Source organism: Nesoenas mayeri, assembly GCF_963082525.1.
Source record: "Nesoenas mayeri genome assembly, chromosome: 4".
Taxonomy (NCBI): Eukaryota; Metazoa; Chordata; class Aves; order Columbiformes; family Columbidae; genus Nesoenas; species Nesoenas mayeri.
The window spans coordinates 77,876,599-77,903,320 of NC_137540.1; the positions used below are offsets into that span (position 1 = coordinate 77,876,599).

Sequence of the window (26,722 nt, forward strand, 5' to 3'; positions counted from 1 at the left end):
GACTCGGTGCGCCCGGACAGCAGCGGGTCGGCGGAACGAAGCCTGCGCGACTCGAGAGCGGTGGGCGCGGTGCGGGTCCCTGCGTCCCGGGATGCACGAACGGGCTAACGGCGCCCGGACCGGGACTGCTCCATGTGCCCCGGCGGGCGCAGCCCTGTGTCCCGCGAGGACGGGAGGCCGCGGCTCCGCCTCGGGCGGCCAAGCGGCGGTCCCGGCCCTTCCGCGCTGTGTGCCCCGACGCCCCCGGGGCGCGGAGAGGCACCGGTATCGCGGGGGCTTCGGTGGCCCCCGCGCCGCCCCTTCGTTGCTGCGCACCGGAGAACGTCAGGCGGCTTCCCCGGCGGCGGGGAACCGGACCGGAGCGCGACGGGTCCGGGGGCGTCCCGGGGCCGGCCGGGGCGCCGTAAGCTCTGGGCCCGACGGGCAGGGCTGGAGCAGGTGCGAGAGCCCCGGCGGGCGGCGGGCCGGGGGCTCGGTGCCACGGCAGGGGGGGGCCGGTGGCGGGGTGTGGCCCCGGGATGCGCGAGCCTCCGCCCCCGAGGGCGCGGGGCTGTCAATCACGGGGCACGGCCGCCAATCAGGGCGCGGGCGGTCGGGATTTTGGCAGGTACAGATGGAGCGGGGCAGAAAAGCGCGCGCCGCCGGGACCCGCCGCGCACCCGCGCTCCCGCGCCGGGGCCGCCAGCAGCCGCGGGCCATGCCCCGGACCCGGCCGCTGCCCCGGCTCCAGCCCCGGCTCCAGCCCCGGCCCCAGCCCCGGCCCCGCCGGGCCCGCAGCGGGCGCCCCGAACCAGCCACCCCCGCTCTCGCCCCCGCGCGGGGCCGCCCGCTGCCGCCCGCCGCCGCCCCCCGCCGCCCCCCGGCCATGTCCGCGCCCCGCCGGCTCTGAGCGCGGCCGGGCGATGGAGGCGGCGGCGCTGGCGCGGGAGGGCGGCGGCCAAGGCCCCCCGCCCCACGAGCCCATCAGCTTCGGCATCGACCAGATCCTCGGCGGCCCCGAGCCCGCGGGCGGCGGCGCGGGACCGGCCCGGGCGGCGGGGGAGCCCGACTACGGGCTCTACGGCGGCGGGTACGGCCCCGCCTGCTCCCTCGGCTCCTACAACCTCAACATGAGCATGAACGTGAGCGTCAACGTGACCCCCGCGCCCGCCGCGCCGCCCGCCGGGGTCATCCGCGTCCCGGCGCACCGGCCCGCGCCCGCCGCGCCGCCCGCCCCGCCGCCGCCGGTGCCCGGGCTCTCGGGGCTCACCTTCCCCTGGATGGAGACGACGCGCCGCATCGCCAAGGACCGGCTCTCAGGTGAGCGCGGCGGGACGGCTACCGACCGTTACCGGCGGCTCTGCTGGTTCCGTCGGTGCGGCGCGGCGGGCGCCAAGCGGGGCCGCGTCACCCGCGGGAACCGGGCGAGGTTGGCCGGGCACCGTGCGCTCCGCCGGTTCCCGCAGCGCGGGTCCTCGCCCGCGGCCGCCCCCGCCCCGCTCCTCCGGGTCCCGCCGGGCCGGGCTCTCGCCGCCGCGGGACGCGGCCGCCGTCGGGGCCCGCCGGGAGCAGCTCGGGGCTGGCGCGGCCACCGGCAGCTCCGCCGCGGTGCCGCTCTGCCTCCCGGCGGCTCCGGGCAGGGGGCGGGCCGGGGTCCGGCTCCAAGCGGTGCCCGAGCGGTCCCGCCGTGCTCTGGCCTCGGACTCTGCGCCATGTCCGGTCCCTTCCTTGGCCCGAGGGCAGCGGCTCCATCCCACCCGTGGCTGTGTCGGGAGCGGGTGCAGGGACCCACAGTGGGGTTGTGGGTCAAAACCCATCTGCGTGCAGGACTGGGCACGGGGAGCAGGTACCCCTGTCGCGTGTGGCCGTGGGGATGGGGCAGGTGCTGTGGGTGTCTGTGGGGCCCGGCTGTGCGGTGCCTGGGGATGGACTCAGAGACCCACTGTGCCTGGACAGGCATGGGGCGTGGGTGCTGTGGGAGATGCTGTGCTGGGGCTGGGGCTGGGGAGGACAGCTGGTGGTGCAGGTGTCAGGGAGGTGGTGCAGGGTCCCGGTGCTGCCAGCGGGGCCAGCGGCTGAGTGCTCGCAGTGGGGGCTGGAGCACCCAGTGCTGGGGTGGGGATGTCGATTGCTGCACCCTGGAGGAGAAGGTGCGGGGTGCTGCGGTTGGGATGCTGGTGTGGGGGCGGTGTGCCGGGCGGGTGCCGGGGAGCTCTGGCCTGGCTCAGCTTAGCTCGGCTGCTTCCCAAGATGGCGGCACTGCCACGTCCGCAGTGTGTGGCTCCATGTGGGGACAAGGCTGGGGCCACACGGGGCTGGGGGCTGAGCGCTGGCTGTGGGGACACTGGGGCCATGTGGGGTGTGGGGGCTGCGGGGGCTCAGCCTGGACACCAGCAGAGCCGGGTTCGCCTCCCGGCCCACCCCGCCATCGCGGTGGTGACGAAGCACTGTCCCTCATAGGGTGGCGGGTGACGTCCCCGTCTCCTGCCTGGCGCCAGTGGTGGTGGACGAGGCGGCCCCTCCCCGGTACGGGGTCTCCCAGCATGGCCATCACTCAGCACCGTTGGCCTTGGGGTGGTCTGTGGGCTGTCGGCATCTGTTGTCAGCGAGGGGCCGCCCCGCATGAGGAGGAGGCGCGGGGGCCTCTGTCCCCCGACTGCGCGGCTCCACCTGCGTCAACCGCGTCCGCCCACGCCGGCGGGCAGCCTGGCTCCCTGCCCGCGCTGCCTGCGGTGCTGGCGGGAGGGGCGTCCAGCCTCATGGGGAGGGTCTGCTGGGCACCAGGGTGTCCCTGGGGCTGCTGTGGGGTCTGCCCATGTCCCCGTGGCCCCACTGCGGCCCCATGAGCAGCCCTGCCCATGCGGTGCTGGCGCTGGCACTGACGAGGGCCGTGGTGCTGCAGGACTGTGGCTTGGCTGTGGGTGTCGTGGGAGCAGCAACTGGGTGCTGCACCCCACGGAGCTCTTGCCTTTGTCTGTTCCGCCTTGCTGCCCCGACACTCCCGGTGGCTCTGGCTGTGTCCATGACTGCATGCGGCACACCGGACTCGCTGTCCCTGGCTCATCCCGGCCCCGCGGGGACAGCCCGTTCCCAGCCCCCGGTAGCTGGCGGTGGCCAGACTGGCCACTGCCGGCACATGGAAGGAGATGCCGGCTGCCTCCTGATGGCTTCTCCAGGAGGGCTGGGAAGTCACTGCAGAGCCACAGAGGCTCCTCTGGGGGTGTGACAGGGCTCAGCATGCAGGGAAGGGTGAGTTTGTGCTGCTGGCCGCCCCGCTGGCCCCAGCCCGTAGCCACCGGGCCAGGGGAGCAGTTGGGCTGTGGCCGTGGGCTTAGGACTGGCCTTGTCTTGAGCTGCCCGTGTGCCTCTGGGCTCTGGGAGCAGGCGGGGTGACTCAGGGTCTCCTCCTGTCTGCCAGGCAGTGCTGGTGGCCTTCCTGGAGCTTGCTGTCCCCACGGCCCCGAGCGTCCGCGCAGGCCTTGTGTTCAGCAGGGACCCTGCCCGGCCCCCGCCTGCGGAGCAGCGGTGACAGGGTGTCCCTGTCCCCCACGGCTCCCCGAGCAGCCCCTCACCCTTCCTCTGCCCGCAGCCGCGCTGTCGCCCTTCGCGGCGACCCGGCGGATCGGGCACCCCTACCAGAACCGCACGCCGCCCAAGCGGAAGAAGCCGCGGACCTCCTTCAGCCGGGTGCAGATCTGCGAGCTGGAGAAGCGCTTCCACCGGCAGAAGTACCTGGCCTCGGCCGAGCGGGCCACCCTGGCCAAGGCCCTCAAAATGACGGACGCCCAGGTCAAGACCTGGTTCCAGAACCGCCGCACCAAGTGGAGGTAACGGAACTGGGCCTGGAGCGGCTGCCGCAGCCCCCACAGCTCTGACCCGCTGCCCCCTCCAGCAGCCACCGCGCCCCGTGGCTGCGGCCCCCGGGAGAGGCTGGGCTGGCGCCCGTCCCCACGGCATCCCCTGTGCCCGTCCCTATGGCATCCCCCGTGCCTGTCCCCACGGCATCCCCTGTGCCCGTCCCTATGGCATCCCCCGTGCCTGTCCCCACGGCATCCTGCTGTGCCCGTCCCCGTGGCATCCTGCTGTGCCCGTCCCTGTGGCATCCTGCTGTGCCCGTCCCCACAGCATCCCCTGCGCCCGTCCCCACGGCATCCCCCGTTCCCGGCTGGATGAGGCGCGGTGGTGCCGGAGGAGGGGCGGTTGGCGGGTGGAGGCTCTGGGGCGGTGCCGGGCCGGCGCCCAGCGGTGCCGGCAGCCGGAGGGGCAGCGCTGGACGGGCTGTGTTCCTGGCAGGAGGCAGACGGCAGAGGAGCGCGAGGCCGAGCGCCAGCAGGCCAACCGCCTGATGCTGCACCTGCAGCAGGAGGCTTTCCAGAAGAGCCTGAGCCAGCCGCTGCCCCAGGACCCGCTCTGCATGCACAACTCCTCCCTCTATGCCCTGCAGAACCTGCAGCCCTGGGCTGAGGACAACAAGGTGACATCCGTCTCAGGGGTGGCCTCCGTGGTGTGAGGTCCCCGGGGGCCATGGACACGCCGGTGGGCGGCGGGAGCACGGCGGGGTCTGAGCCCAGCACCTCGGGCTGCTGCCCAGGAGCTGCCCCCATCGGCAGCCCCCTCCCCACCGTGGGATGGCCTCCCCGGGCCCCCTTTACTGTCCCCCCGGGCCCATGGCCACCCTGCAGCTCCAGGTGGGCAGATGTGCCCCTGGTTGGACTCCAAAGCTCTGTCGACCCTGCCTGGGCCCTGCCTGCGTCACCGCCGCGGGCAGCCCCTCGCCGGACCCTCTGGGGAGCCCAGAGCTGGACCCCACGCCCTGCTGTGCCAGACCGGGCCCCAGGGCCCCCCATGCTGGGGGCAGCTCCTTGGGTGGTCCCAGCTCAGGACCCGCTGCCCACCCGCCGGCAGCCTCTACCCGGAGCCCCCGCCCGCAGTGACGGCTGCTGCGGGCTCTGCACCACCCACACGCGCTTGCCTTGTCCTGGCTGGAGTTCGCCAGCTCTGGGTCCCAGCTGCAGCCCCTGGGCTGGATGAGGAACCTACAGCCCCCACCCTCCAGCAGTGGGACAGACTGACGGACTGGGCTCACCCGCCCCGTGGGCCAGGCTCCTGCGCACTCCTGGCCCCTCACCCCCCGGTGTTCTGGCTCCCTGCAGCCCTGGGCCTGGACGTGCCCCCACAGCACCCCGTGACAGACTCGGATTGCACCAGCCCCCCCAAATGGGACTGCCCTTGTGCCCACAACTCCCAGTCTCTGGCTTCAGGGACCCCCCTCACTTCCCCCTGCGCCACCGGGGTCAGACTGAACCTCAATCTGACGTGACCCACAGGACACTTGTGGGGAAGCAGAGGGGTGCGCTGGGGCTGGAACACCCCTCTTCTCCAGCAAATATCGCTTCTTCCCTGGTGACGTCCTGAGTGTCCCCAGCCACGGCCGGGGGTCCCCACCCCTGCCTTGTTCCCCTCTCAGCTGCCCCCCAGCCCCGTCATCCCCCCCGCTTCGCCAATGTGGTGCCTGGTCAGTGGGACCCTAAACTTGACCTTGACCCCCACCCCGGCGCTGTCCCGGAGCCTCTGCCGCCCCCGCGTTGGGCCGGGCGGGAGGCGGGCGGCCCGTGCCGGTGCCCCGGCAGCGGGATTGGCTGCGGTTCCGTGACGCGGCCCCGTTTTACCGGGGGCGGAACCGCGGCGGCGCGGCCGCAGAAGCGGCGGGATGAGCGCGGCCGAGGGCTGGCCCCGCTGCCGGCGGGGCGGCGAGGCGGTGCTGCGCGCCCCGGGCCGAGGCTGCCGGGTACCGGCGGCTGCTCCGCGCCCGCGCGGCCGAGGTGGAGGCGCTGCGCGGGGCCGTGGGCGCGCTGCACCGGCAGCTGCAGGGGCTGCGGGACCGGCGCAGCGGGGAGCTCGCCAAGTACCAGGTGCGGGGCGCCGGGCGGCCTGGGAAAGGGCAGGTGGCTGGGCTGACGGAGGGCGCGGAGACTGGGGGTTGGAGGGGCAGCCCAGGCGCCGGGGGGGCGTGGTGCGGGGCTCGGATGCCCGGGGGCTGGGGAGCGGGAGGAAGGGAGTCAGGACGGGGCTGAGGAGGAGGGTCCCGGTGGCGTTGCGGGACGGGGGTCAGGCAGGATTTGCAGAGCGGGGTTCGGGTGGGCCGGGGGTCCGTGCTGGGCCAGGGTCGGAATGGGGCTGGGGAGGGGGGTTCAGGTGCGGCAGGGGGTCGGGATGGGGCTGGGGAGGGGGCTTCGGGGGCCGGGCCGGGGCTGGGGGGCTCCGGGTGCCCGTGCGGGGCAGGGCTCGGGCCGGGGTCCCGGGCGGTGCTGACGGACGGCGGCAGGAGCGGGTGGCGGAGCTGGAGCGGGAGATCGGCGCGGCGGAGGCGGAGATGGCCCGGTGCCTGCGGGAGTACCCGGCGCTGCTGCGGCTGCGGATGGCGCTGGAGGCGGAGATCGCCGCGTACCGGTACGCGGGGGGGGCGGCGGGGCGGGCGGGGCGCGGGGCTCAGCCCGGGCCTGTCTCTTGCAGGGAGATGCTGGAGGGCGAGGAGCTGCGCCTGGGCTGCCTGGCCCCGCCGTGACGGGACCCCCGGCCCCCGCGGGACCCCGCGCCCCCAGAGCCCGGACTCTGCGCCTCGGCGTCCCCTGAGTCCCCCTTGCCCGCGCCTCGGGACCTCCACCCCCAGACGCCCAGGCCGAGGGGCCCCCGGCCCCTCTGGCGCCCTGGAGCCCCGGTCCTTCTGTCCCCTGTGCCATGGGCTCCCTGGACTCCTGGGCTCCCCAGACCCCGGCCCCGGGAGACCCCAGCCCCCCAGGGGGGCAGCGCCCGTGGGGCCGCACACTCTCACCAGCCTCTCCGGAGCAGCAGCGAGGCTGGGCTCCCAGCCCCAGCCTATGCGGAAGCACCTCAATAAAGCCCCATGGCATTACCCAGAGCCGGCCCGTCTGTGGTGGGGGGGCTGCTCGGCTGGGGGCCTGGGCTCCCTCCCACCTGGCTGCAGCCCCTCGCCCCCGGGCTGGGCACCCCATGGGGATGCCGAGTGGGGCACATGTGGTGTAGGGGACTGTGCCCCCCCAGTGCTGGTGGGTGGTCCCTGGCCGCCCCCTCCATGTCTGTGTCCTGTCCTAGGACAGATGTTCCTGGGGTCAGGCAGGGATCTTGCACCCTGGGATGTGGGGAGGGGGAGTGGCCCCCAGGGCATGTCCGCTTGGTGGGGACTGGGGATGATGCCCCGCTGCAGCCACACTGGAGGAGGCAGAGCTGGGGGGTGATGAGGAACAGGGGGTCCGGGGTGCCTGTGTACCACGGTGGGCAGTTGGGCAGGGCTGTGGGGACACCCACCCAGGCTGGGGCGTGTGTGCGTGTGTGCGTGTGTCACGCGTGTGTTCTCAGCCGCGTGTGAAGACCCTGGAGGCTGAGCCCAGCAGCCCCCGCTGGCAGGGAGGGGGCCCATCGGGGAGCTGTGGGGCAGCGGGGACCCACACAAGCCTGTGACTCTGTGGGACCGGCACCATTTGGGCACCTTGAGCAGGAGGGCAGGGAGCAGACCTGCCTGCGGGTGCCTGGCCAGAATGCGGGGACCAAGGGGCCAGCACCCCCCACCCCACACAAAAAGTGACTGAGGCTGTGGTAACGCCAAGCCCAGCTCTTTAATGGTTAACAATCCATTCCAAACCGTGCAGGGGAAGGTTGGTGTCGGGTGCCCAAGGCAGCTGCACCTGGGGGATGCGGTGCTGTAGCCCCAGCCCCGGGGGGCCATGGACACAGCGTCCCTGCGCACGCAGGGGTGCAGCGGGTGGGGATGGTGCGCGGGGAAAAGGGGTGTCCGTGTGCGAGGTCACCGCGCTCGGAGCCGGGGCTGCCGAGCCGCGCCGACGTCCTGCCAGCTGCTCCAGGGGCTCCAGGCGGGGTTGGCGTAGGGGTCCTGGCAGCTGATGCGCACCCGCTGCACCCGCCCCTGCAGCTGCAGCTCCTCCGTGCCCTCCACGTACCTGTCGACCTGCAAGCGGGGCAGGTCACAGCCTTGGGGGGCAGGAGGCACCGAGGCTGCGGGGGGTGCGGCTGTGGGGATGGGGGACAGGGCGGGAGCGGAGCTCAGCGCCGGGGCTCAGGGTTGGCGGACACGGGGAGCTCCCCGGCTCGGGCAGTGAGGCTGCTGGGTGCGGGCGGCGCTGGAGCGGGGCGCAGAGGTGACAGCCAGGGCTGGCCATGCGGCACCCCAAGGGGAGCAGCGTGAAGTGGGGGGGGGGCCATTGCTCAGCCCCCGGTGAGTCCCTGTTCCCAGTGGCCCCCGCGGCAGCGGGAAGAGCCCAGGCTGGGCCGGGGCGGCGTGCGCGGGGCCGGGGCTCAGGCGTCCCGCGGTTACCTGGGTGCCGTTGCGGAGCTCATACTGCAGCCGGTAGAGCAGAGCGAAGTAGGACTTGGGGAGCGGCCAGGAGGCGGGGGGCGCCCAGGTGAGGTGGAGCTGCTCCCCCCGCCGCTGCACGGTCAGCGCCCGCGGCGGGTCCGGCCGCACTGCGGGCACGGCGGGGTCAGCACGGGGCGGCGCTGCCCAGCCGGGTCCGACCCTCCCACAGGACCCCCAGTGCCCGCCCCGGGCCCCGATGCCGCCGGGCTGAGCTCACCGATGTCGCGGACGAAGAAGTGGAAGGAGAAGTTGAGGTAGGAGGTGTCCGAGAGCCCCTCCAGCTGCAGCTCCATGGGGCGCAGCTCCTCGGCGAAGGGGCAGAAGGATGGATCGGCCAGGCTGGCGCTGAACCGGCCCCAGCGCCCGGCTGCCGGCACCCACTGCCCCAAGGAGCCGTCGCTGCGGGGGGAGGCGGGCGTGAGGGCTGGGTGCTCACGGGCCGGGGGGGGGGTCCCTGGGGCACCCACCTGCGCGTGAGGCGGGCGCGGAAGATGGCGGAGTGGGGTCCCGTCCAGGAGCAGCGGAAGGAGCCGCGGTAGGACTCAGCCTGGCAGGACACGTTCATCCTCTCCTTGCCTGGGGGGGTTCACGGCTCGGGGGGCTGCACGGGGCCGGGAGAGGTGCCCCCTCCCCGTACGGCACAGGCGTGGCTGCCCCACACCTGCGCTCCCCCCAGCCCCGCACAGCCTGCCCGGCGCGTCCCCACAGCCCCGCGGGCTGGGCACCAACATCCGCAGCTGCACGAGCACCTCCCGGTCCCCAGCCTGCCCCTGCAGCCCCGTCACCCCCCAGCCTGCCCCCGCACCCCCGTCACCCCCGCTTCCCCCGCCCCTCCGTCACCCCCGCTTCCCCTGGACCCCTGTCACCCCCCGCTTCCCCTGCACCCCCGTCACCCTCGCTTCCCCTGCCTGGCCGTGCCCCCTCCACGCCCCCTCCGCGTACCGGTGCCGCTGACCACCACGTAGGTGCTGTCCAGCAGGACAGGGCCAGCCCAGCAGCTGTAGTTGCCGGCAGCCGGCAGGTCCAGGCCGAGGATGGTGAGGGTCTGGCCCTCGGCCACCACCTCGGCCATGGGCTCGGGGTCCCCATTCTGCGTCCAGCTCACGCGCTGCACCGACGTGTTGCATCTCACCACCACGTCCCCGTTCAGTTTCCCCACCTGAACTGGAGATCACAGGCGGAGTCTGGGGTCAGACGGGCTGTGGGGTGGGCAGCCCAACCCCACCACATCCATCCTGACCCACCGCATCCATCCTGACCCACGGTCCACAGCCCTGCTCCTCACCACCTTTGCCATCACCCCACGGACATCCACACCCTGCCCACCCCCTGCTCCCTCACCCCACGTCCCCGTCCCCTGCCTGTCCTCTAACCCCCCCCCAGGAGTGCAGCCCCAACCCGGGCTCACGTCGCCCCATATCAGAGGGGTGCGGGTGCTCCCTCCTGCTGCTGTGCAGGTCCCACAGCCCCCACCCCTGGGGCATCGCCCCCCGAGGCCCCCACAGCGCCCAGGCGGGCAGGACTCACACTTTGGGGGGAAGGTGGTCAGGGCACCTGCAGACACAAGGCACAGCACCAGCCCCACCAGCACCAGCATCTGCGGGGGAAGGAGGGGCAAGGGCAGCCCCGTGCCGGGGGTTCTAGTGGTACCGCCAAGGACGGGAGCCGCCAAGCTGCGTGCACCAGCAGGACCAGTAAGGGCAGAGCCCTCGGCCCTGGGGCAGCAGCAGGGTCAGGCAGGAGGGGGAGCGGTGGGGGGAGCTGATGTGACACCCCAACATGGCACCCCGACCCTTCCCACTGCCACCCCGCTGGGTCCCCGTGGGTAGGGGCTGCAGTGCCCCAGGGATCCCCGGTGCCGTGGTGCGGGACCCCAGCCGTGCCTACCTCTCCGCCGCGGTGCGCGCTGCTCCGGGGGCTCGGCCAGGCTGGGCCGGGTATATAGCAGAGCGGGACCCTGCGGGGCTGCCCCAAGGTGAAGCCAAACCACAGCAGCATCACAGTTCTCAGAAGAGGAGAGAGCTGTGCGGCTGGGGCTGCGAGCAGGGACCGCACTCAGCGCCGACCCCCACCCAGCCTGGGGGACTCACCGCCCGTACTTCCCCGGCTGGGGGGGCTGGGGGGCACCAGGACCTGCTGTCCTGCCCTGATACCCCCCTCTTCCAGGGCTCTTCCCCCAGAGGTGCTGGACACTGAACAGGCTCCCAGGGAGGTGTCACGGCCCCAACCTGACAGTGTTCAAGAAGAGACTGGACACCGTCCTCAGACACACGGGGTGACCTGTGGGGTGTCCTGTGGGGACAGGAGCTGGACTCCGTGATCCTGTGGGTCCCTCCAACCCAGGACACTCTGTGACGCTGCAACCGAGGGCATGGCCGGGGCAGTGCGGACGGGCCCCGTGCTGGGAGCTGCTGGGCGAAGGGGCAGCGCTGGCACCGGCTCAGTGACAGAACCCCGGGTGCTCCCAGCACCCTCGAGCGATCCCGGCTGCGGGTCTGCACGTCACCGTGTGCCGCAGAAGCACCCGCTGCCCCCACCGCGGGGACGGGACCACCGGCTCTGGCAGCGCCTGTCCCAGGGGCGCGGTGCTTGGCCCCAGCCCTCGGGCTGCCGTGGGTCCGGGGAGCGGGTCCCCAAGGAGGCTTGGGGTGCCGCATCCCCCCGACACCCGCTGTCCTGCCCCTTCTCCCCCTCCCAGGCCACACGGCTGCTCTGGGTGCTTGTCCCCCGGCATGCTGGACAGGGACATGGGGGTACAGGCAGCCACAGCCACCGGCCTTCCCTTTGCCATCCTGGTAAGCATAGCCCAGCTTCTGCACCCATACCAGGCACCGGGCAGCCCCCAGCACAGCCCCCCCAGGACGGGCTCCCCAGGACAGGGTACCCAGGACAGGCTCCCCAGGATGGGCTCCCCAGGACAGGATCCCCAAGACAGGGTCCCCAGGACAGGGTCCCCAGGACAGGATCCCCAGGACAGGGTCCCCAGGACAGACCCCCAGGACGGGGTCTCCAGGACAGGCGGTCCAGGACAGGATCCCCAGGACGGGCGGCCCAGGCTGGGCAGGGTGGGAGGCGCAAGTGGCGCTCGCTGCTCCCGCTCACGTACTTTCTGCAGTTCCTAGAAAGCAAAGGGGAAGCGGGGGCTGCGGGGAGGCCCAGCCCTCACCTTTCTGCTCGACCTTCGAGGTTCTGCAGTGGGGACCGGGCGGCGGGGTCTCCGGGCCCCTTCCCAGGAACAGCAGAGCCCCACGCGTGGGCGTGGGAGGGAAGGAGGGGACGGGAAGGAGCAGACGGGAAGGAGGACACGGCGGCGCATCTGCCGAGATGGCAGCCTGTGCCATGGTGCCGGCAGCGTGCGACTCGCTGCAGGGGACCCCGAGGAGGGCAGGGAGGGTACGCTGTGCCCCGGGGGTCGCCGTGCCCTGTCCCGTCCCGGGGAGGCGCAGGGACCGCTGCACGCCCGGGCTGGCGCCCGCCCCGGCGCCGGCCGCAGCTTCCCCTCCGCTTCTGCAGAAGAGGGGCGGCCACGGGGGAAGCCCCGTCCAAAGGGCAGGGCTGCCCTCGGCCGTACCCAGAACCGGGCGCGGGACGCCAGGGCCGCCTCGTGTTCAGAAACCCCCGGAGAGCGGAGGCTGGGGTGCAGAGCAGCGCCGGGGAGCCCTCACCCCCCTGCAGGCCAGACCCTGGGGGTGACGGAGCCCACCCCACCGGAGCCTCCCTGGCTGTAATGAGGGACACGAGGCCAGGAGCAAAAGTCACAAAACTTTATACAGGACAGACACGCACGTGGCCCCTGGGCCCCAGCTGCTGCTCCCCCCACGCACGGGGAGCGGGACGGGCAGGGCCGCGGCCCCAGCCCCAGGAAAACCGCACGGGGGCCCCCCAGGACACCCCAGGCCCGGGGCCAGCGCTCCCTGAACCGGCTCTGGCCCCAGGGCCAATGCTGGGGCCAGTCCCGTGGCCGCCGGCAGGGTGACCGCGGCGCAGAGCTGTGGTGGCAGCCGGCTCTGCCCACACCTCCCCGGGGACCGCGCCGGCCCCGCAGCAGCACGGCCTCCCGGGCTCTCCCGGCCCCGGTGCTCGCGGGCCAGCCCAGACGGCCCCGGCGCAGGGGCTCCGGCGGCTCCAGCTCACTGCAGCACGCAGACCTCCCGCTCCTCATCCTCCCCGCCTGCCGCCTCGCCCAGCGGCTCCGGCAGCGCTGGCGCATCCTCCGCGGCCACCAGCTTCTCGCGCAGCTCCATCAGCAGGTCGCGGCTCTCGCTGGGCGGCAGGTTGCTCAGGTAGTACTGGGGTGCCAGCTCCACCAGCCTGGGGGAATGGGGGATCAAGGAGTGGACCCAGCCCTGGGTCTCCCTGGAGCAGCCCCCTCGCTCCCCAACGTGGGGACGGTCTCCCCTGTCCCCGCACATGGCGCCCCGGGGCTGCGCCAGCTCCACAGCCGCGCACAGACACGGCCCGGCACGGCACAGCCCGGCCCTTCCACCCCCAAGGCGCTCACATCTCTGGCTGGATCTCGGAGGCCACGCGCAGACAGTTGTCCTGCGAGATGGTGAACTCGTGGTACAGCACCCAGGGGGGCGGGCGCCGGGGGGGCTGCCGCAGCAGGTAGCAGCAGGTGGGGGGCAGGTGGGCCACGTGCTTGTGCGTCAGCATCACGTAGTTGCCGGAGCCGTCGATGTCCCGGGCCACCTGCGGAGCGCAGCGGGAGGGCAGCGGGGCCGCTGGCACGGCCCCCCGGCCCGGCCCGGCGCAACCCCCACCCACCTTGAGGAAGTAGCCGGAGATGAGGGCGCGCTGCAGGTTGAGCGCGTTGGCGGCGGTGCCGAAGGCGGGCGGCGACACGGGCAGCTCGATGCGCCGCATCACCTCCAGCAGCTCTGCCCGCACGATGCCCGCCAGCCGCAGGGCTTCCCCGCTCAGCCCGTGCTTGCGGCACCAGCCCTCGTCACCGTTGTCTGCAGAGACAGAGCGCGGTCACACCGCGGGGCCGCACCGCAGGGCCAGGCTGGGACACACCGCGGGGACACGGCTGGGCCACACCGTGGGGACAAGACTGGGTCACACCGCGGGGACACGGCTGGGCCACACCGCGGGGACAGGACTGGGTCACACCGCGGGGACACGGCTGGGCCACACCGCGGGGACGGGCTGGGACACACCGCGGGGCCACACCGCGGGGACGGGCTGGGTCACACCGCGGGGCCACACCGCGGGGACACACCACGGGGACAGGGCTGGGTGAGCACAGACCCCGCATGAAGCGGGTGGCCTGGCTGGGGGCTCACGGGCCACGGAACCAGGCACGGCTGCTCCCACGGGCCGTGTCCCCTCTCTGCAGCGGGGACAGGGACCATGCTGAGAACACAGTCCCCGGGCTGGGGCTGCGACACCCTGCAGCCAGGCTGCGGCACCCGGATGGAGTCATGAACATGGCTGCAGTGCCTGTCCCCAGGAGGAGCAGGGGACACACGGGGGGCTGTGGGACCCACGGAGGGATGTGGGACACGCTGGGGGGGACGTGGGACGCGCAGCCCCGCAGCCCAGCCCGGCCGCACTCACGCTGCTGGAAGGCGTTGAAGATGTTGATGAGGGTGAAGTGGTCCCCATGGGGGTGCAGCAGCGCCCGCCGGCGCAGCGTCACCGCCTCCTCCAGGTGCGTGGACGGGGACACAAAGCAGGGGGATGCTGGGGACAACACAGAGAGGTCATCATGTGTCCTCCAGCGCCCGCAGCCCCCAGCGGCAGAGGCGCCGCGCCCTGGCCGGTACCGGTGAGCATGGCGGCCAGGCTGACCATCTCCTCCACGCAGTCGAACTCGCAGGACGCGATGAGCGCCTTGGCCAGCTGCGGGTCCAGCGGGAACTCCGACATGATGATCCCCACCTCCGACAGGTTCCCGTCGTCGTCCAGGGCCGCCAGGTAATCCAGGTCCTCCAGCGCTTGCATCAGCGACTCGGGGGCTGGGGCGGGACGTGACCCAGGTGCCAGGTGTGGGCAGCCCTGCCCTGCTCCCCCCGCACCCGTGGGACCCCCCGCCCCTCCCCAGGGGCACCCCGGGCTGCGGGGACAGCCACAGCCAGCCCCCAGCTCCCCGCACACTACCTGGCCGGTCGAGGAAGTCGCACTGGCCCATGTCGGCAATGTCCAGGCGCTTGAGCAGCAGCACCAGGCGGCTGAGGCTGGTCTCGCTGACGTGGGGCGCGGGGCTGGGCGGCAGCCGCTGCTCGTAGAACGGCTCCGAGTAGAGGCGCAGGCAGGTGCCTGCGGAGCGGGGCTGTGAGCCGCGGCAGGGACGCAGCCGGGGACGGGGCAGCAGGCAGGGGCTGCCGGGGACGCCAGGGCGTGGGGACACACTCGGGGCGCACCTGGGGGGCTGCCGGCGGCTCGCTGCATGCGTGACTCCGCCTGGCTCTTGCTGATGGGCCGCAGCACCTGCGACTCTGCACGGATGCGGGGGTTGTAGACCTGTGGGCGCAGTGTGAGAGGGGACACAGGCCGTGCCACCGGCAGCGCCACCGCTGCCACCTCCCTGGGCAGGTCCTGCGCCCGCGCAGCATTGCCCAGCCTGGCGCAGCCGCAGGGCTGGGACGAGGAGGGGCAGAGCCGCAGCCCTCGCTGCTCCCGCCGGCTCGCAGGGCCAGCCCCTCGCCCACCATCGCCCGGCCCGGCGCCCGCCGGCACTCACACTGCGCAGCTCCAGCCCCGAGTCGATGACGAAGCGCACGGTGCCCAAGGAGAAGGACGAGTCCGCCAGCCAGTGGGTGACGATGACCCGTCGCTCCCGGCCGCCCTCCTCCGGCGCCTCGTACACCTTCTGTGCAGCGCGGCCCACGCCGGGGTGCAGGGGCAGCACCAGCAGCGGGCCCAGCGCCGGGCTCAGCGCCGCCACCTCGCTCTGGATGGCCTGGCAGCACTCGGTGATCTCCTGAGGAAAGACGGGGGATGCGAGTGACGCCCGCGGGCACCTGGAGCGGCCCCGTCCCCAGGACACAGTGCTGTGCCACGCGGGGAAAGACCCCGCTCCCACCAGCGCCTGCAGCCCCCAGGCACAGGAGCCCCGGCTCTTGCGGTTCAGTTCCCTGCAACCCCCAGGGCTCCCCGCATGCCGCTGAGGGGTCCCCCCACCTTCCCCCCGGTGCGCCCCCGCCGCGGGCACCGCAGCACACCTGCTCGCTGGCCAGGAAGAGCAGGATGTGGCCGGGCTCCCGGCGCCGGTGGATGTCCAGCACGGCCTGGCAGGCGGCCGCCACGTGTCCACGGGCCTGCAGGTCCCGGTACAGCAGCTGGGGGGGGGGCCCGGGTGCCGGCACCCGCACCACCGGTGGGTCCCCGCAGAAGGTGCGCAGCCGCTCCTCCATGGCGGGCGTGGTGACCAGCACCAGGCGCAGCGCGGGGCGCTGGCGCAGCACGTCCTTCAGCAGCCCCAGCAGCACGTCGCTGGGCACCGTCCGCTCCTGCACCTCGTCCAGCACCACCACCCCGTACTGCCGCAGCAGCGGGTCCGACGTCATCTCCCGCAGCAGCATCTCGTCCGAACAGAACCTGCCGCCAACGGCCCGTCAGCGCGGGGGCCACGGGACCCTTGGCTCTGGGGGTGCACCCCGCGGGTGTCCCTGCAGGCAGCCCCAGCGGAGCACGACGCAGCCCCCCAGGCCAGGAGCCCCCACCGTGGCGCCGGGGGGCCGGGCAGCCCCGCTCCTCGCTCCCTAACGAGGCCAGGCCGGATTAAGGGATTAGGCTGCAGCCGGAGCTCAGTGGGATTAGCGCCGCGGCGCAGGCAGCCCCGCCATACCTGAGGATGGTCTCGGTGGTGCAGCAGTCCTCGTGCGGCACGCAGTAGCCCACCTCGTGGCCCAGGTTCAGGTCCATCTCGTCGGCCACGCGCAGGGAGAGGCTGAGGGCGGCCAGGCTGTGGGGCTGCGCACAGGCCACCAGCCCGTGGGCAAACTGCATGGACAGCGCGTACTCGGCGCACCACTGCGGGATCTGTGGGGACAGGGCGCGGGCTGCGGACAGCGTGGCCTGGCAGGAGCGCAGGGATGTCCCCCTGTGCCCCTAGAAGGGCAGACAGACCCTCCCCACAGCCACCCCCTGAGACCCGGCTGCAGGACATCTCTGCAGAGCCTGTACAGGAGCACCCGCCAGCCCCGGCAGGACTGTCCCTCCCCAGCACTGTCACCTGTGAGCCCAACAGCCTGTGACACCGGCCCCAGCGCCCCACGCCCGCAGCTTTCTGCCTCACTGCGGGCCGGCCCGGCCCTCGCACTGAGGACACGGCACGCCAGCCCGCGCTCGAGAGGCCTCTGGACAGTCCCTGAACAGCCACTGTGACTCGGGCCGGCCCTGGCGCCGCGGGCAGTGGGACACATGACGTGCCGCTCCCTTCTGACCCGAGCCCTGCTCACTCTCACCAGCCCCGGCCCCTCTCCGGTGCCCCTGGGCAAGTCCCAGCCGGCTCCAGCATAGAGCCGCAGTCACCGGCCACGTCTGCACGATCCAGACCTTGCAGCAGCTGCAAACCTGGGCCAGCGCCTCCAGCACCCTCATGTGGGGCCAGAGGGACCACACATCACCCCAGGAAACCCAGGGAGGAAAACACTAGGAGTGGCTGCTGCCTGAGCACCTGGCCCCGCAGGACGGTCCCGGGGCCACGCGATGTCCCTCGGGCACCGGGGCGCAGGGATCTGCTGCTTAACTGCATGGGCAGCCCCGGCTGCAACAACGGTGGAGAGACCCAGCTCTGGGTAGGAAGGCGGCGTTGGAGGAGTGCTGGCACACCAGCAGCCCCAGGCCCCGCGGGGACCGTGTCCAAACGCGGCCCAGCCCTGCGCCGGGCCAGCCTGCACACGGGCTTCATGCCCCAAACCCGCACCCACAGGCGGCCGATGCTGCGGGCTCAGCCCAGACCTGTGCTCAGCGGGGTCACGCCCAGGGGAGGTGGTTTGGGCAAGTGGCCCCGAGGCTACTGCCAACACAACTGCCAACACCATGGTGGCCCCAGAGGCCGGCAGCTGCCGTGTCACGCCGCGCACACCCGGCCCCGCCAAGGCCACGGCTGTGCTGTCCCCGCGGCTCCCGGGTGATCCCTCACCGGGTCAAAGTCTGCGTGACGACGCCTGCGGTGCCACGGCAGGGCTGCCGGAGGGACTGGCGCTCTGGGGCAGGCAGGCAGGACCCGGCACCAGCCCAGCGCCGGGGATGGGCCGTTCCTCCCCTGTGCCCGCCTGACGCCCTGCGCCACCGTGGCAGCTGCTCCCAGGCAGCCGCAGCAGCACCTCCCGGCTCGTGCCGAGGCTCTGCCCGCAGCCTCAGCGCCTGCCCTGGCACATCCTGGCGTGCGGCTGCCCAGCTCTGCCTCGCGCCGGGCTCATCGCAGCCACACGCTCCCGGTACCGCGGTGGAGCTCAAGCTCTGGGGGGCCTGTCACCCCCTGTTCCCTCAGCAGCTCAGACGGTGCCGCAGGGTCCGGGAGCCGCCGTGCAGCCCCGTCCCTGTGCCTCTGCCCACAGCCCCAGGCTCCCGGCTCCCCGGCACACCGCAGCCCTGGCAGCACACGCTGCTGACGCAGGGTGAGCACCGGTTGCTCCCGGCACAGCCGCGCTCACCTGGGTGCTCTTGCCGGTGCCGGGGGGCCCGGACACCAGGATGATGCCGCTGTTGCCTTCCAGGTGCTCCATGAAGCTGTACTTGGTGGTCCAGACCGGCAGGTCCCGGCGCTGCCGCAGCAGCTGGTAGTAGCGGGAGGAGAAGGGCAGCCCGTCGTACGGGTTCACCTCCAGGTCGCCATCGCCGCCCAGGGCCGGGTCCTCGTCCTCCTCCTCCGCCAGCGCCGAGCCGGGGCCGCGCCGCCGGGCCGGGGAGCCGGGGGCCCCGCTGCCGGCCATGGCGGGGACACCGGGGCTGCGGGGACACGCGGGAGCTGCTGCGGCGCCAGCGGGTCCCGGCAGAGCCGGGGCAGCCGCTGCTGACCCTCCCGGCCCCGGTAGCCGCCGGTGCGGCCACCGACCCGTCCCGCGGGGGACGCGGGGGACAGGGCCAGGCGGGAGGCAGGGACAGAGGGTGGCACGGCCCGGGCAGGGGCTGCAGGACAGGCCGGGGACCGGGCCAGGTGGGAGGATCAGGCCGGTCCCGGACCGAGCGGGTGCGGGCAGCCGGACTGGGCTGTGCGGGGGAGCCGGGCCGAGGCGCAGGGGTGCGGGGCACGGCGGACACCCCGGGGGCGGGCGGGCGGACCCGAACGGCACGGGCCGTGTCGGGCCGGGGGAAACGGGATGGAACGGACCGGGCACCTGAGCACCGGGAGCAGGCCGGACCGGACCTCACCGGACGGGTTCCCCGGCTCGGCCCCTCGGGCCGCGGCTCCGGTTCCGGTTCCGGTTCCGTTCCGGCCGCCGCTCACCTGCGCGCGCCGCCGCCACCGCGGGCCCTGCGGGGGGAGAGCGTCAGGTGACCGTCACGTGGCTCCGCCCACGGCCGCCAATCAGCGCCGCGGGGCGTGCCCGAGACCGCGCGACCCCGGGCGGGGCGGGGGCGCGTGTGGGCACGGAGCGGGCGCGTGGGGCCTGCCGGTGTCCGCGTCCGTGTCCGCATCCGCGTCCGTGTCCGCGTCCGCGTCCGTGTCCGTGTCCGTGTCCGCGTCCGCGTCGCGCCCCGCGCTGCCCGCTCCTCCGCTGCCAGGCCCCGGCGGGTGCTCCCGTTGCTCGGCTGCAGCCCGAGCCCGCGGCATCCCGTGCCCGCGTCGGGCACCCCGTTACCGGGCATCCCGTACCGCTGTCGGGCATCCCGTACCCGTTACCGGGCATCCCGCACCCGTTACCGGGCATCCCGCACCGGTGTCGGGCATCCCGTACCCGTTACCGGGCATCCCGCACCGGTGTCGGGCATCCCGTACCCGTGTCGGGCACCCCGTTACCGGGCATCCCGTGCCCGGGAGCCCGCGCCCGAAGCGGCGGTCTCATCCGGCAGGGCTCCCAGCGCGGCCAGCAGGTGGGGCTCCCGGACCGGCAGACGGCCCGTTACAGCCCGGCGCGGAGCTGCCGCCGGGGCCGGGCCGGGCAGGGACTGCGGGGCTGGCGGAATTCGAGGCTCCGAAGCTGCCGGCAGTTACCGCTCCGCCCCCACGCTCCGAGCGGGCCCCGCCGTGCCCGTACCCCGCTGTGCCGGCTGCTGGACCCGGTGCTGCAGCCCCGGTGCTGCCGGTCCTGCCGGCAGGCGCTGGCTGCTGCGGCTCCCGCCCCCGCACCTCGGCCCCGGGCAGCAGCTCCTGCACCGAAGGTTCCGCTGCAGCCCCACGGCAAGTGTCCCCGGGCTGCGCCGTGCCATCCCCCCGCGCCATCCCCCCGCGCCCTGCCGGCACCGCCGCCCCGGGACCCCGCCGTGCCATCCCCCCGTGCCATCCCCCCGCGCCCTGCCGGCACCGCCGCCCCGGGACCCCACCGTGCCATCCCCCCGCGCCCTGCCGGCACCGCCGCCCCGGGACCCCACCGTGCCATCCCCCCGCGCCCTGCCGGCACCGCCGCCCCGGGACCCCGCCGTGCCATCCCCCCGCGCCCTGCCGGCACTGCCGCCCCGGCGGGGACCCTGCAGTGCTGCCACCCACAACCAGGCCCAGCAGAACAGAGGGCGCCGGTGGAGCGGTGACGGTCCCAGGGGTCATCCCCTCCAGCTCTCTGTGCTCGGGGGCCCTTCAGTGCTCCCAGCCAGCTCCTTGCTCCCCATACCCGGCTCTGCTGGCTCACCCAGAGCTGCTCATGCTCCCTTTCCCGTGGCCTGTCCATCCCCTCCCCAGGCCGCAGGGTCCAGGAGGGCTGCCCAGGGCAGAATTTGGGACAGGAGTCGGTCCTGGTGCCGGGGTGACCCGTGGGCCAGGGGAACCGCTCCCGGGTGACCACGGTGCAGGCTCAGGCTGTGGGAGGAGGTGGGGGCTGCGAGGGGGGTGCAGGGCAGATGGCGAAGTGACGGAAGGTGGCTCAAGCTGCGGGAGCAGCAGCCCGGCTGCGGCGGCCCCGGAGCAGCTCTTGGGAGGACGTGGGTCCCAGGGCAGCTGGGCTGCGGGGACAGAGGGGCCGGATGGCGCCGGCGTCGGCTGAGCAGCGCCAGGGAACAAGTGCCATCCCCGCGGGCGCTGGACAGCCGGGGTTTGCAGCGGGCGGGAGGAAGGAAGTGGTTGATGCTGAACCGTTGCTTTGCTTGCTGTCCTGGGGCCACAGGGAGCACGGGGCTGGCGCGGGACAGGCCGCAGCGTGCGCTGCACCGGCACTCGCCGTCGAGCCTCGCGCACCGAGGGCTGAGGACGGGCGGCTGGGCTGGGCAGGCGGAGGCCAGTTCCCTGCGGTGCTGCTCCGGGCGCGGGGCCGGACCGGGTGCTGGGCTCCCTGCGCTCCCTGGGCGGCTGGAGCTGCGCTGGCTCCGAGTCGGGGGCTGCCACCCGTGTCGGGGGCTGCCACCCGTGTCCTGGGGCTGCTGCCCGTGTCCGGGGCTGCCGCCGTGTCCTGGGGCTGCCGCCCGTGTCCGGGGCTGCCGCCCGTGTCCGGGGCTGCCGGGCCCTGGCCGTGCAGCTCAGCTCAGGGGCTCATGGTGCCGCAGCATCGCCCGGGCCAGCAGCCCCATTGCCCCCGCAGCAGGGCCGGTGACCCGCGCAGCGTCGGCCCTGGGGGTGGTATGGCAGGTCCCGGGGCTCTGTCGTGGGGTGCTGCCGGTTGGGTGGGTCCCTGCAGCACCCGCTGCGCCGTGAGGAAGCGGAGGTTTGCACAAGCCGGTGAGGTACACGTGACTGGGGACCGCGGCAGGAGGAACCAGCAGCCGCCTCACGCAGGGTCCTGGTTGCACGGCACAACCGGCCATGGCTCCGTGGCTGCCCACCAAGGAGGAGAAGTATGGCGTGGGTAAGTGCCAATGCGCGGGTGCCGCTGGGCTCCCCGGAGGGTGCAGGGTGAGCAGGATGGTGCCGGCAGCTGGGGTGATGCTGACGGTGACCGTGGCTGCAGTGGCCCCGTGGCAGCGGGCGGTGGTGGGGCGGGTGTTGGTGGCTGGGCGATGGCGGGGGCTGCAGGTAAACGGTGCCGGCGGTGCCGGGCTGGGTGCTGGTGGCGATGTGAGGGGGTGCAGGGTAGGGGCCGGGTCTCGTCACTGCTGGTGCTGGGGGGCCGGTGGGCGCAGGGACGATGGGGATGCTGGCGGAGGCTGCAGGGCTGGGGACAGGCAGCCCAGGGGACACGGGGCTGAGCACGGCAGGGGTCAGCGGGACCACGCTGAGAACGGCTGGTGCTGGCGGGGCCGGGAGCTGCGGGGTGAGTGGGCGGCAGAGCGCTGGGGCAGGCGCTCGGTGCAGGATCCGGCCCCCGAGCTGTGGGCCTGGGCTGGGCCCGGCTGCTGAAGCGCAGAGGCTCCCCAGGGGCTGGCTGGCTCGTTCACAGGGATGGCGAGCAGGGACAGTCAGCTCGAGCGGGCTGCTCTCGGGACGTGTCCTGGGAACCCCGCAGCCACCCCAGGAATGTGCCCCCGGTCCCAGCTGGGGCTTCGTTCCCGGCCGCTGCAGCGGGGCTGGCAGAGCCCTGGGGAAACCCTGCACCTGCAGCCCAGGGCCCCCGTGCCGACCCCGGCCCATGTGAGCGCCCCCGGTACGAGCACCTCCCCGTACGAGCACCCCCCGTACGAGCACCCCCCCGTGTACCCTGCGCCCCCGCTGGCCTGTGCAGCCCTGCACCCTTTCCCATTTCTGAGGAGCCATTTCCCACCCTCCTTGTGCTGCCCACAGCCCCTGGAGCGAGGGCAGCGCCCCATGGGGACAGCAGCATGGGGAGCGGGGGGACAGCAGCGGGATCAGGGGCCCGCCTGGCTTCCTGCCTGTCCCCACGGGTGTCACCTGGCCCAGTGGGGGCTGGGCGTGGAAGGGCTGTGGGTAGCGAGTGGGGACTGTAGGGTGGCGGGAGGGTCCCTGGGACCTCAGGGCTCGTGCTGCTGTGGGGTGTGCTGGGGCCCACACGGGGCTCGAGGAGCCGTGTGGCTCTGGGAGCGTCACGGCGGGGGCTGGCGCTGGGCACGGGGCACGGGGCACAGGGCACAGGGCACAGGGCACAGGGCACGGGCGGTGTCCCCGCTGGGACCCCGGCTGCCGGCGGGGCTGCGGGGCTGTCCCAGGCACAGGGTGCAGCCAGTCCTGGGGCTGAGCCAGGGCTGGCTCCGGCAGACAGAGCTGTCCCTGTCCCCGGCACCAGAAATAGCGGCAGCACTAACCGCAGCGCGGCCGGTGCAGCCCGTGCTGCAGCAGGAAGTGTCTGGGCACCGCGAGCTCCTGCACTCCCCCGGCGGCTCCCCCCGCCACCCCTGCCACCGCCTGCCACTGCCACCCCTGCCACCGCCTGCCACTGCCACCCCTGCCACTGCCACTGCCACCCCTGCCACTGCCACCCCTGCCACTGCCAACCCCTGCCACTGCCACCCCCTGCCACTGCCACCCCTGCCACTGCCACTGCCACCCCCTGCCACTGCCACCCCTGCCACTGCCACCCCTGCCACTGCCAACCCCTGCCACTGCCACTGCCACCCCTGCCACTGCCACCCCTGCCACTGCCACCCCTGCCACTGCCAACCCTGCCACTGCCACCCCTGCCACTGCCATCCCCTGCCACTGCCACTGCCACCCCTGCCACTGCCACCCCTGCCACTGCCACTGCCACCCCTGCCACTGCCACCCCTGCCACTGCCACCCCTGCCGCTGCCAACCCTGCCACTGCCACCCCTGCCACTGCCACTGCCACCCCTGCCACTGCCACCCCTGCCACTGCCACCCCTGCCGCTGCCAACCCTGCCACTGCCACCCCTGCCACTGCCACCCCTGTCACTGCCACTCCCTGCCACTGCCACCCCCTGCCACTGCCACCCCTGCCACTGCCACCCCTGTCACTGCCACTCCCTGCCACTGCCACCCCCTGCCACTGCCACCCCTGCCACTGTCACCCCTGCCACTGTCACCCTGCTGCCCCTGCCAGCTCCCCCTGGTTTGTGGGGCTGGGACCCCGCACCGTCTCAGGGCTGAGCAATGGCTGTTGTGGGGCCCTGCTGCCTGTGGGGAGGCTGCCGGGGGCTCACTGCCCCGAGACAGGCACAGGGTGAGGGGTCTGGGTGAGGGACCCCAGCCCGCAGCTCCCGGCTTTTCCCGCAGCCCTGTGGAACTTCCCACGCACCCGCGAGCATCACCTCCCGCTGCAGATCGGGGAGACGGTGCACATCCTGCAAGCCTCCGAGGGTAAGGGGGGCCCTGGCTGCGCCCCGGCACCGGCTGGGTGACCCTCCCTCAGCCACGCCGCCGGCGGGCACCCAGCCCTGCCGAGCCGCGGGCTGCTGTCCCCGAGCCCGGCCGACGTGTCCCTGTCGCTGTCCCTCCCTGGCAGGCTGGTACCGCGGGTACTCGCTCCGGAACAGGGCTGTGCGGGTAGGTGACGGGGACCGGGGCGGGGGGGTCCAAGGATGGCTGGTGGCTTGTCCTGTCCCTGCTGGGGACACGCTGGGCACCTGCAGCATGGCCAGGCTGAGACCCTCAGTCCCAGGACGGGGTCCCCTGGCCGTGCCCCCCCAGGGGCTGTGTCCTGCCCAGCCTGCGGGCACTGACGGCTCCGACTCCCCCAGGGCATCTTCCCAGCCTCGCTCATCCACCTGAAGGCGGCCGTGGTGCAGCGCAGGGGGTAGGTATCGCAGGGCACGGGGGTGGCCCCATCAGCCCCCCCATGTGGGGGCTGCGGGGCTGCAGGGCTCCCCGTGCCCCCCCAGGGCAGAGGAGAGCCTGGTTCCTGCCGAGATGCCCATGGTGCAGGAGATCACCACCACGCTGCGCGAGTGGGCCGCCATCTGGAAGCAGCTCTACGTGGTGAGGGCCGGGGGGACGCGGGCGGGTGCTGAGGGGGTGCGGGGCCGCGCAGTGACCTGGTGCAGCACCCGCAGGCGGGGCAGACGGAGCGGTACCGGCAGGTGAAGCAGATGATGTGCGAGCTGATGGAGCGGCGCTCGCAGCTGCTCTCGGGGACGCTGCCCAAGGACGAGCTCCTGCAGCTCAAGAAGGAGGTGACGGGCAAGATCGACTACGGCAACAAGTGAGTGTGGGGACAGGACGGGGGTCTGGGCACCTGCAGCCCAGCGCGGTGCTGAGGGACACTTGGCCTCTCTGCTGTGGTGCCCCTGCCGGCCTGGCTGTGCCTGTGTCACCATCACCCTGGCTGGGTGTCCCTGGGGCACCCTGTGTCCCCAGTGTGCCGGCTGGCTGTCCTGTGGTGGCTGGGGACAGTGAGAGCTGGTGACTGTGAAAGCCATCTGGCCAAGAGCTGTTGGCAGCAAGTCCTGGGTGGGACAGGAGAGCGTCCCCTCGCCAGGGCTCTGCTGGGACCAACCGGGCTCTGTCCGGCACCCTCGGGCCCCATGCCAGCCTGTACCGGGGCCGGTGGGCCCCCCAGGTGCACAGCCCCGTGTCCCCTGCCCCAGCCTCACCTGTCCCGTCCTCCACAGGATCCTGGCGCTGGACCTGGTGGTGCGGGACGAGGACGAAAACATCCTGGACCCTGACAGTACCAGCGTCATCAGCCTGTTCCAGGCGCACCGGAGGGCTGCGCAGACCGTCACGCAGCGCATCCAGGAGGAGGCGGTGAGAGCCAGTGCTGCTCCGGCGCGCCGACCCCCGTGCCCAGAGCCGCTGGCCCGTGTGGCTGTGCTGTGCCGCGGGTCTGCGCCACGGGGCTGAACCGCCTGGTGCCCGCAGAGCCCGCAGCAGAGCGCGCTGGGCTGCGGCGCCCGCCGGGCGGCCTCGCCGTCCCACAGCCTGTACCTCTGCGTGCGCAACTTCGTCTGCAACATCGGGGAGGAGGCGCAGCTCTTCATGGCGCTGTACGACCCCGCCGAGCAGCGCATCATCAGGTGGGCAAGGGCGCGGGGCAGCCCCACCGACCCTGCCCCAGCTCGGCTGGTGCCCGTCCTGCTGCTCCCGCAGCGTCCCTGTCCTGGCTCCCTGCGCGGGGACGCCCCTGGGTGCCCCCAGGCCGCCCTGGGCTGTCTGTCCTGACCACCCTGGGCTGTCCGTCCTGCCCCCCGGCTCAGCACATCTCCAGGGGAAGAGGCTCGTCCCTTCCGCGGGGTTTTCTCCTCCGGAGGGGAGGGTTTGTCACAGTGTGCAGGGTGTGCATGTCCCATGGGACACCCGTGGCTCACAGCCCTGTCCCGCGGGACACCTGTGGCTCGTCCTGCCTGGGTGCTGTGTGCCCGACACCCTGTGGCACGTCGCGCTGTGCCGTGCCGCCCTGCGCAGATCTGCCCGCGGCAGGTGGTGCCGGCTCATGGGGCAGCGTGGCCCCGTGCACAGGACCCGTGAGCCGACACGTCCCGCACGCTGCGAGCTGCGTGTCCCGCGGGCAGGGCTGGTGGCAGTCCCGCTGCCGGGGCGGCCGGGCCAGTCCTGTGTCACCGTTAGGGCCACTGCTGGGACGAGGGGTCCGTGCGGGGCAGCTGGCAGAGGCCGGGTGTGTGAACCGGGGCCGAGCAGCACCCTGCCCGTGGCCGGAGCCTCCAGCCCCGTTGTGGTGTTTCCCCGTGGCCGCAGCCGCTGCCCCTGGGGCCCGGGGGCAGGCTGAGCTCCCGCCCTGCCGTGGCGGTGCCGGCCCTGCCGTGGCTCCTCACCCCTCGCCTCCCCCGCAGCGAGAACTACGTGATCCGCTGGGCCAGCACCGGCGTCCCCCAGGACATCGAGCTGCTCAACAACCTCAAGGCCGTCTTCACGGTGAGCGCAGCCCCTGGGGGCGCTGCCCGGGTCTGCTCCCTGCTGCCTGCCGACGTGCCCCCAGCGTTTCGGGTGCATCCAGCACCACGCATAGGACCCCGGGCCTCACCGCAGCCCATGTGCCCCCCGAGCAGCCAAACCCCGCTGCTGCCCGCTGCTTTCCCCCTGCTGCCTCTTTCCCACATGTTCCCTGCAGCTGCGGCACAGCCCCCGTGCGGGCACTGGGATGGGGGCACCTGCCCTGGAGCTGCCCCGGAAAGCCCCCGCTCCGGCTCAGGGTGTGGGGGGCAGTTGGGGTGCCCGTGCCCCGTCCCTGCACCGTCCCTGCCCACAGCCGGCTCAGGGCCCTGGCGCCGGGCAGGAGCGGGCGCAGGCGGCGCAGGTGGCTCTGCTGAGCCAGCCGTGTTCCCGCTGTGCCAGCAGAGCCGAGCTGACCCTCAGGACGGCCCAAGCGGAGCCATCGATATGCAGATGAGCCGGGAAAATCGATGCTAATGAGCAGCATCAGCACTTACCGCCCCCGCAGCCCAGCTCCCCCGGCTCTCGCTCAGTTCTGACCCCTGCCCGCTGCTGGTGGCGGCCGCGCGTCC

General features: G+C 73.5%; 3 protein-coding genes across 3 annotated transcripts in view; 2 read left to right on the top strand and 1 right to left on the bottom strand.

The window, feature by feature from the left end:
* Positions 1–902: 902 nt before the first annotated feature.
* On the top strand, positions 903–4,489 carry TLX2 (T cell leukemia homeobox 2; the record flags this gene model as incomplete). Its single annotated transcript, XM_080344018.1, has 3 exons — positions 903–1,299; positions 3,569–3,806; positions 4,273–4,489. 3 exons carry the CDS (start codon positions 903–905, stop codon positions 4,487–4,489), a joined length of 852 nt encoding a protein of 283 aa, XP_080200144.1.
* A 7,642-nt stretch (positions 4,490–12,131) lies between these two features.
* On the bottom strand, positions 12,132–18,761 carry DQX1 (DEAQ-box RNA dependent ATPase 1). The gene is made up of 12 exons (XM_080343420.1): positions 18,664–18,761; positions 17,980–18,274; positions 16,167–16,360; positions 15,541–15,916; positions 15,060–15,299; positions 14,740–14,839; positions 14,477–14,635; positions 14,143–14,334; positions 13,934–14,059; positions 13,139–13,329; positions 12,873–13,063; positions 12,132–12,682 (listed from the first exon to the last, which is right to left on the bottom strand). The coding sequence occupies exons 2-12, from the start codon at positions 18,256–18,258 to the stop codon at positions 12,502–12,504; spliced, it is 2,229 nt and encodes a 742-aa protein (XP_080199546.1). The 5' UTR covers positions 18,259–18,274; positions 18,664–18,761; the 3' UTR covers positions 12,132–12,501.
* Positions 18,762–21,215: 2,454 nt separating this feature from the next.
* The window catches only part of LOC308040078 (dedicator of cytokinesis protein 2-like), a gene marked incomplete at both ends in the record, with an annotated part of 67,270 nt that continues 61,763 nt past the window's right edge, over positions 21,216–26,722 (top strand). Inside the window, 9 exons of the mRNA XM_080343888.1 lie at positions 21,216–21,258; positions 23,538–23,621; positions 23,767–23,807; positions 24,002–24,057; positions 24,143–24,239; positions 24,314–24,462; positions 24,872–25,007; positions 25,122–25,276; positions 26,051–26,132. Of these exons, the coding sequence (XP_080200014.1) occupies positions 21,216–21,258; positions 23,538–23,621; positions 23,767–23,807; positions 24,002–24,057; positions 24,143–24,239; positions 24,314–24,462; positions 24,872–25,007; positions 25,122–25,276; positions 26,051–26,132 (843 nt within the window). The remainder of the gene's footprint in view (positions 21,259–23,537; positions 23,622–23,766; positions 23,808–24,001; positions 24,058–24,142; positions 24,240–24,313; positions 24,463–24,871; positions 25,008–25,121; positions 25,277–26,050; positions 26,133–26,722) is intronic.

Bases quoted from the DNA above. Each gene is read 5' to 3' on its own strand.
- DQX1 (XM_080343420.1), bottom strand. From the start codon at position 18,258: ATGGCCGGCAGCGGGGCCCCCGGCTCCCCGGCCCGGCGGCGCGGCCCC. The intron at 15,917-16,166 runs GTATGGCGGGGC...CGTTGGCGGCAG, and splicing joins ACCACCGAGACCATCCTCAG to GTTCTGTTCGGACGAGATGC. The intron at 15,300-15,540 runs GTGTGCTGCGGT...GTCTTTCCTCAG, and splicing joins TCTTCCTGGCCAGCGAGCAG to GAGATCACCGAGTGCTGCCA.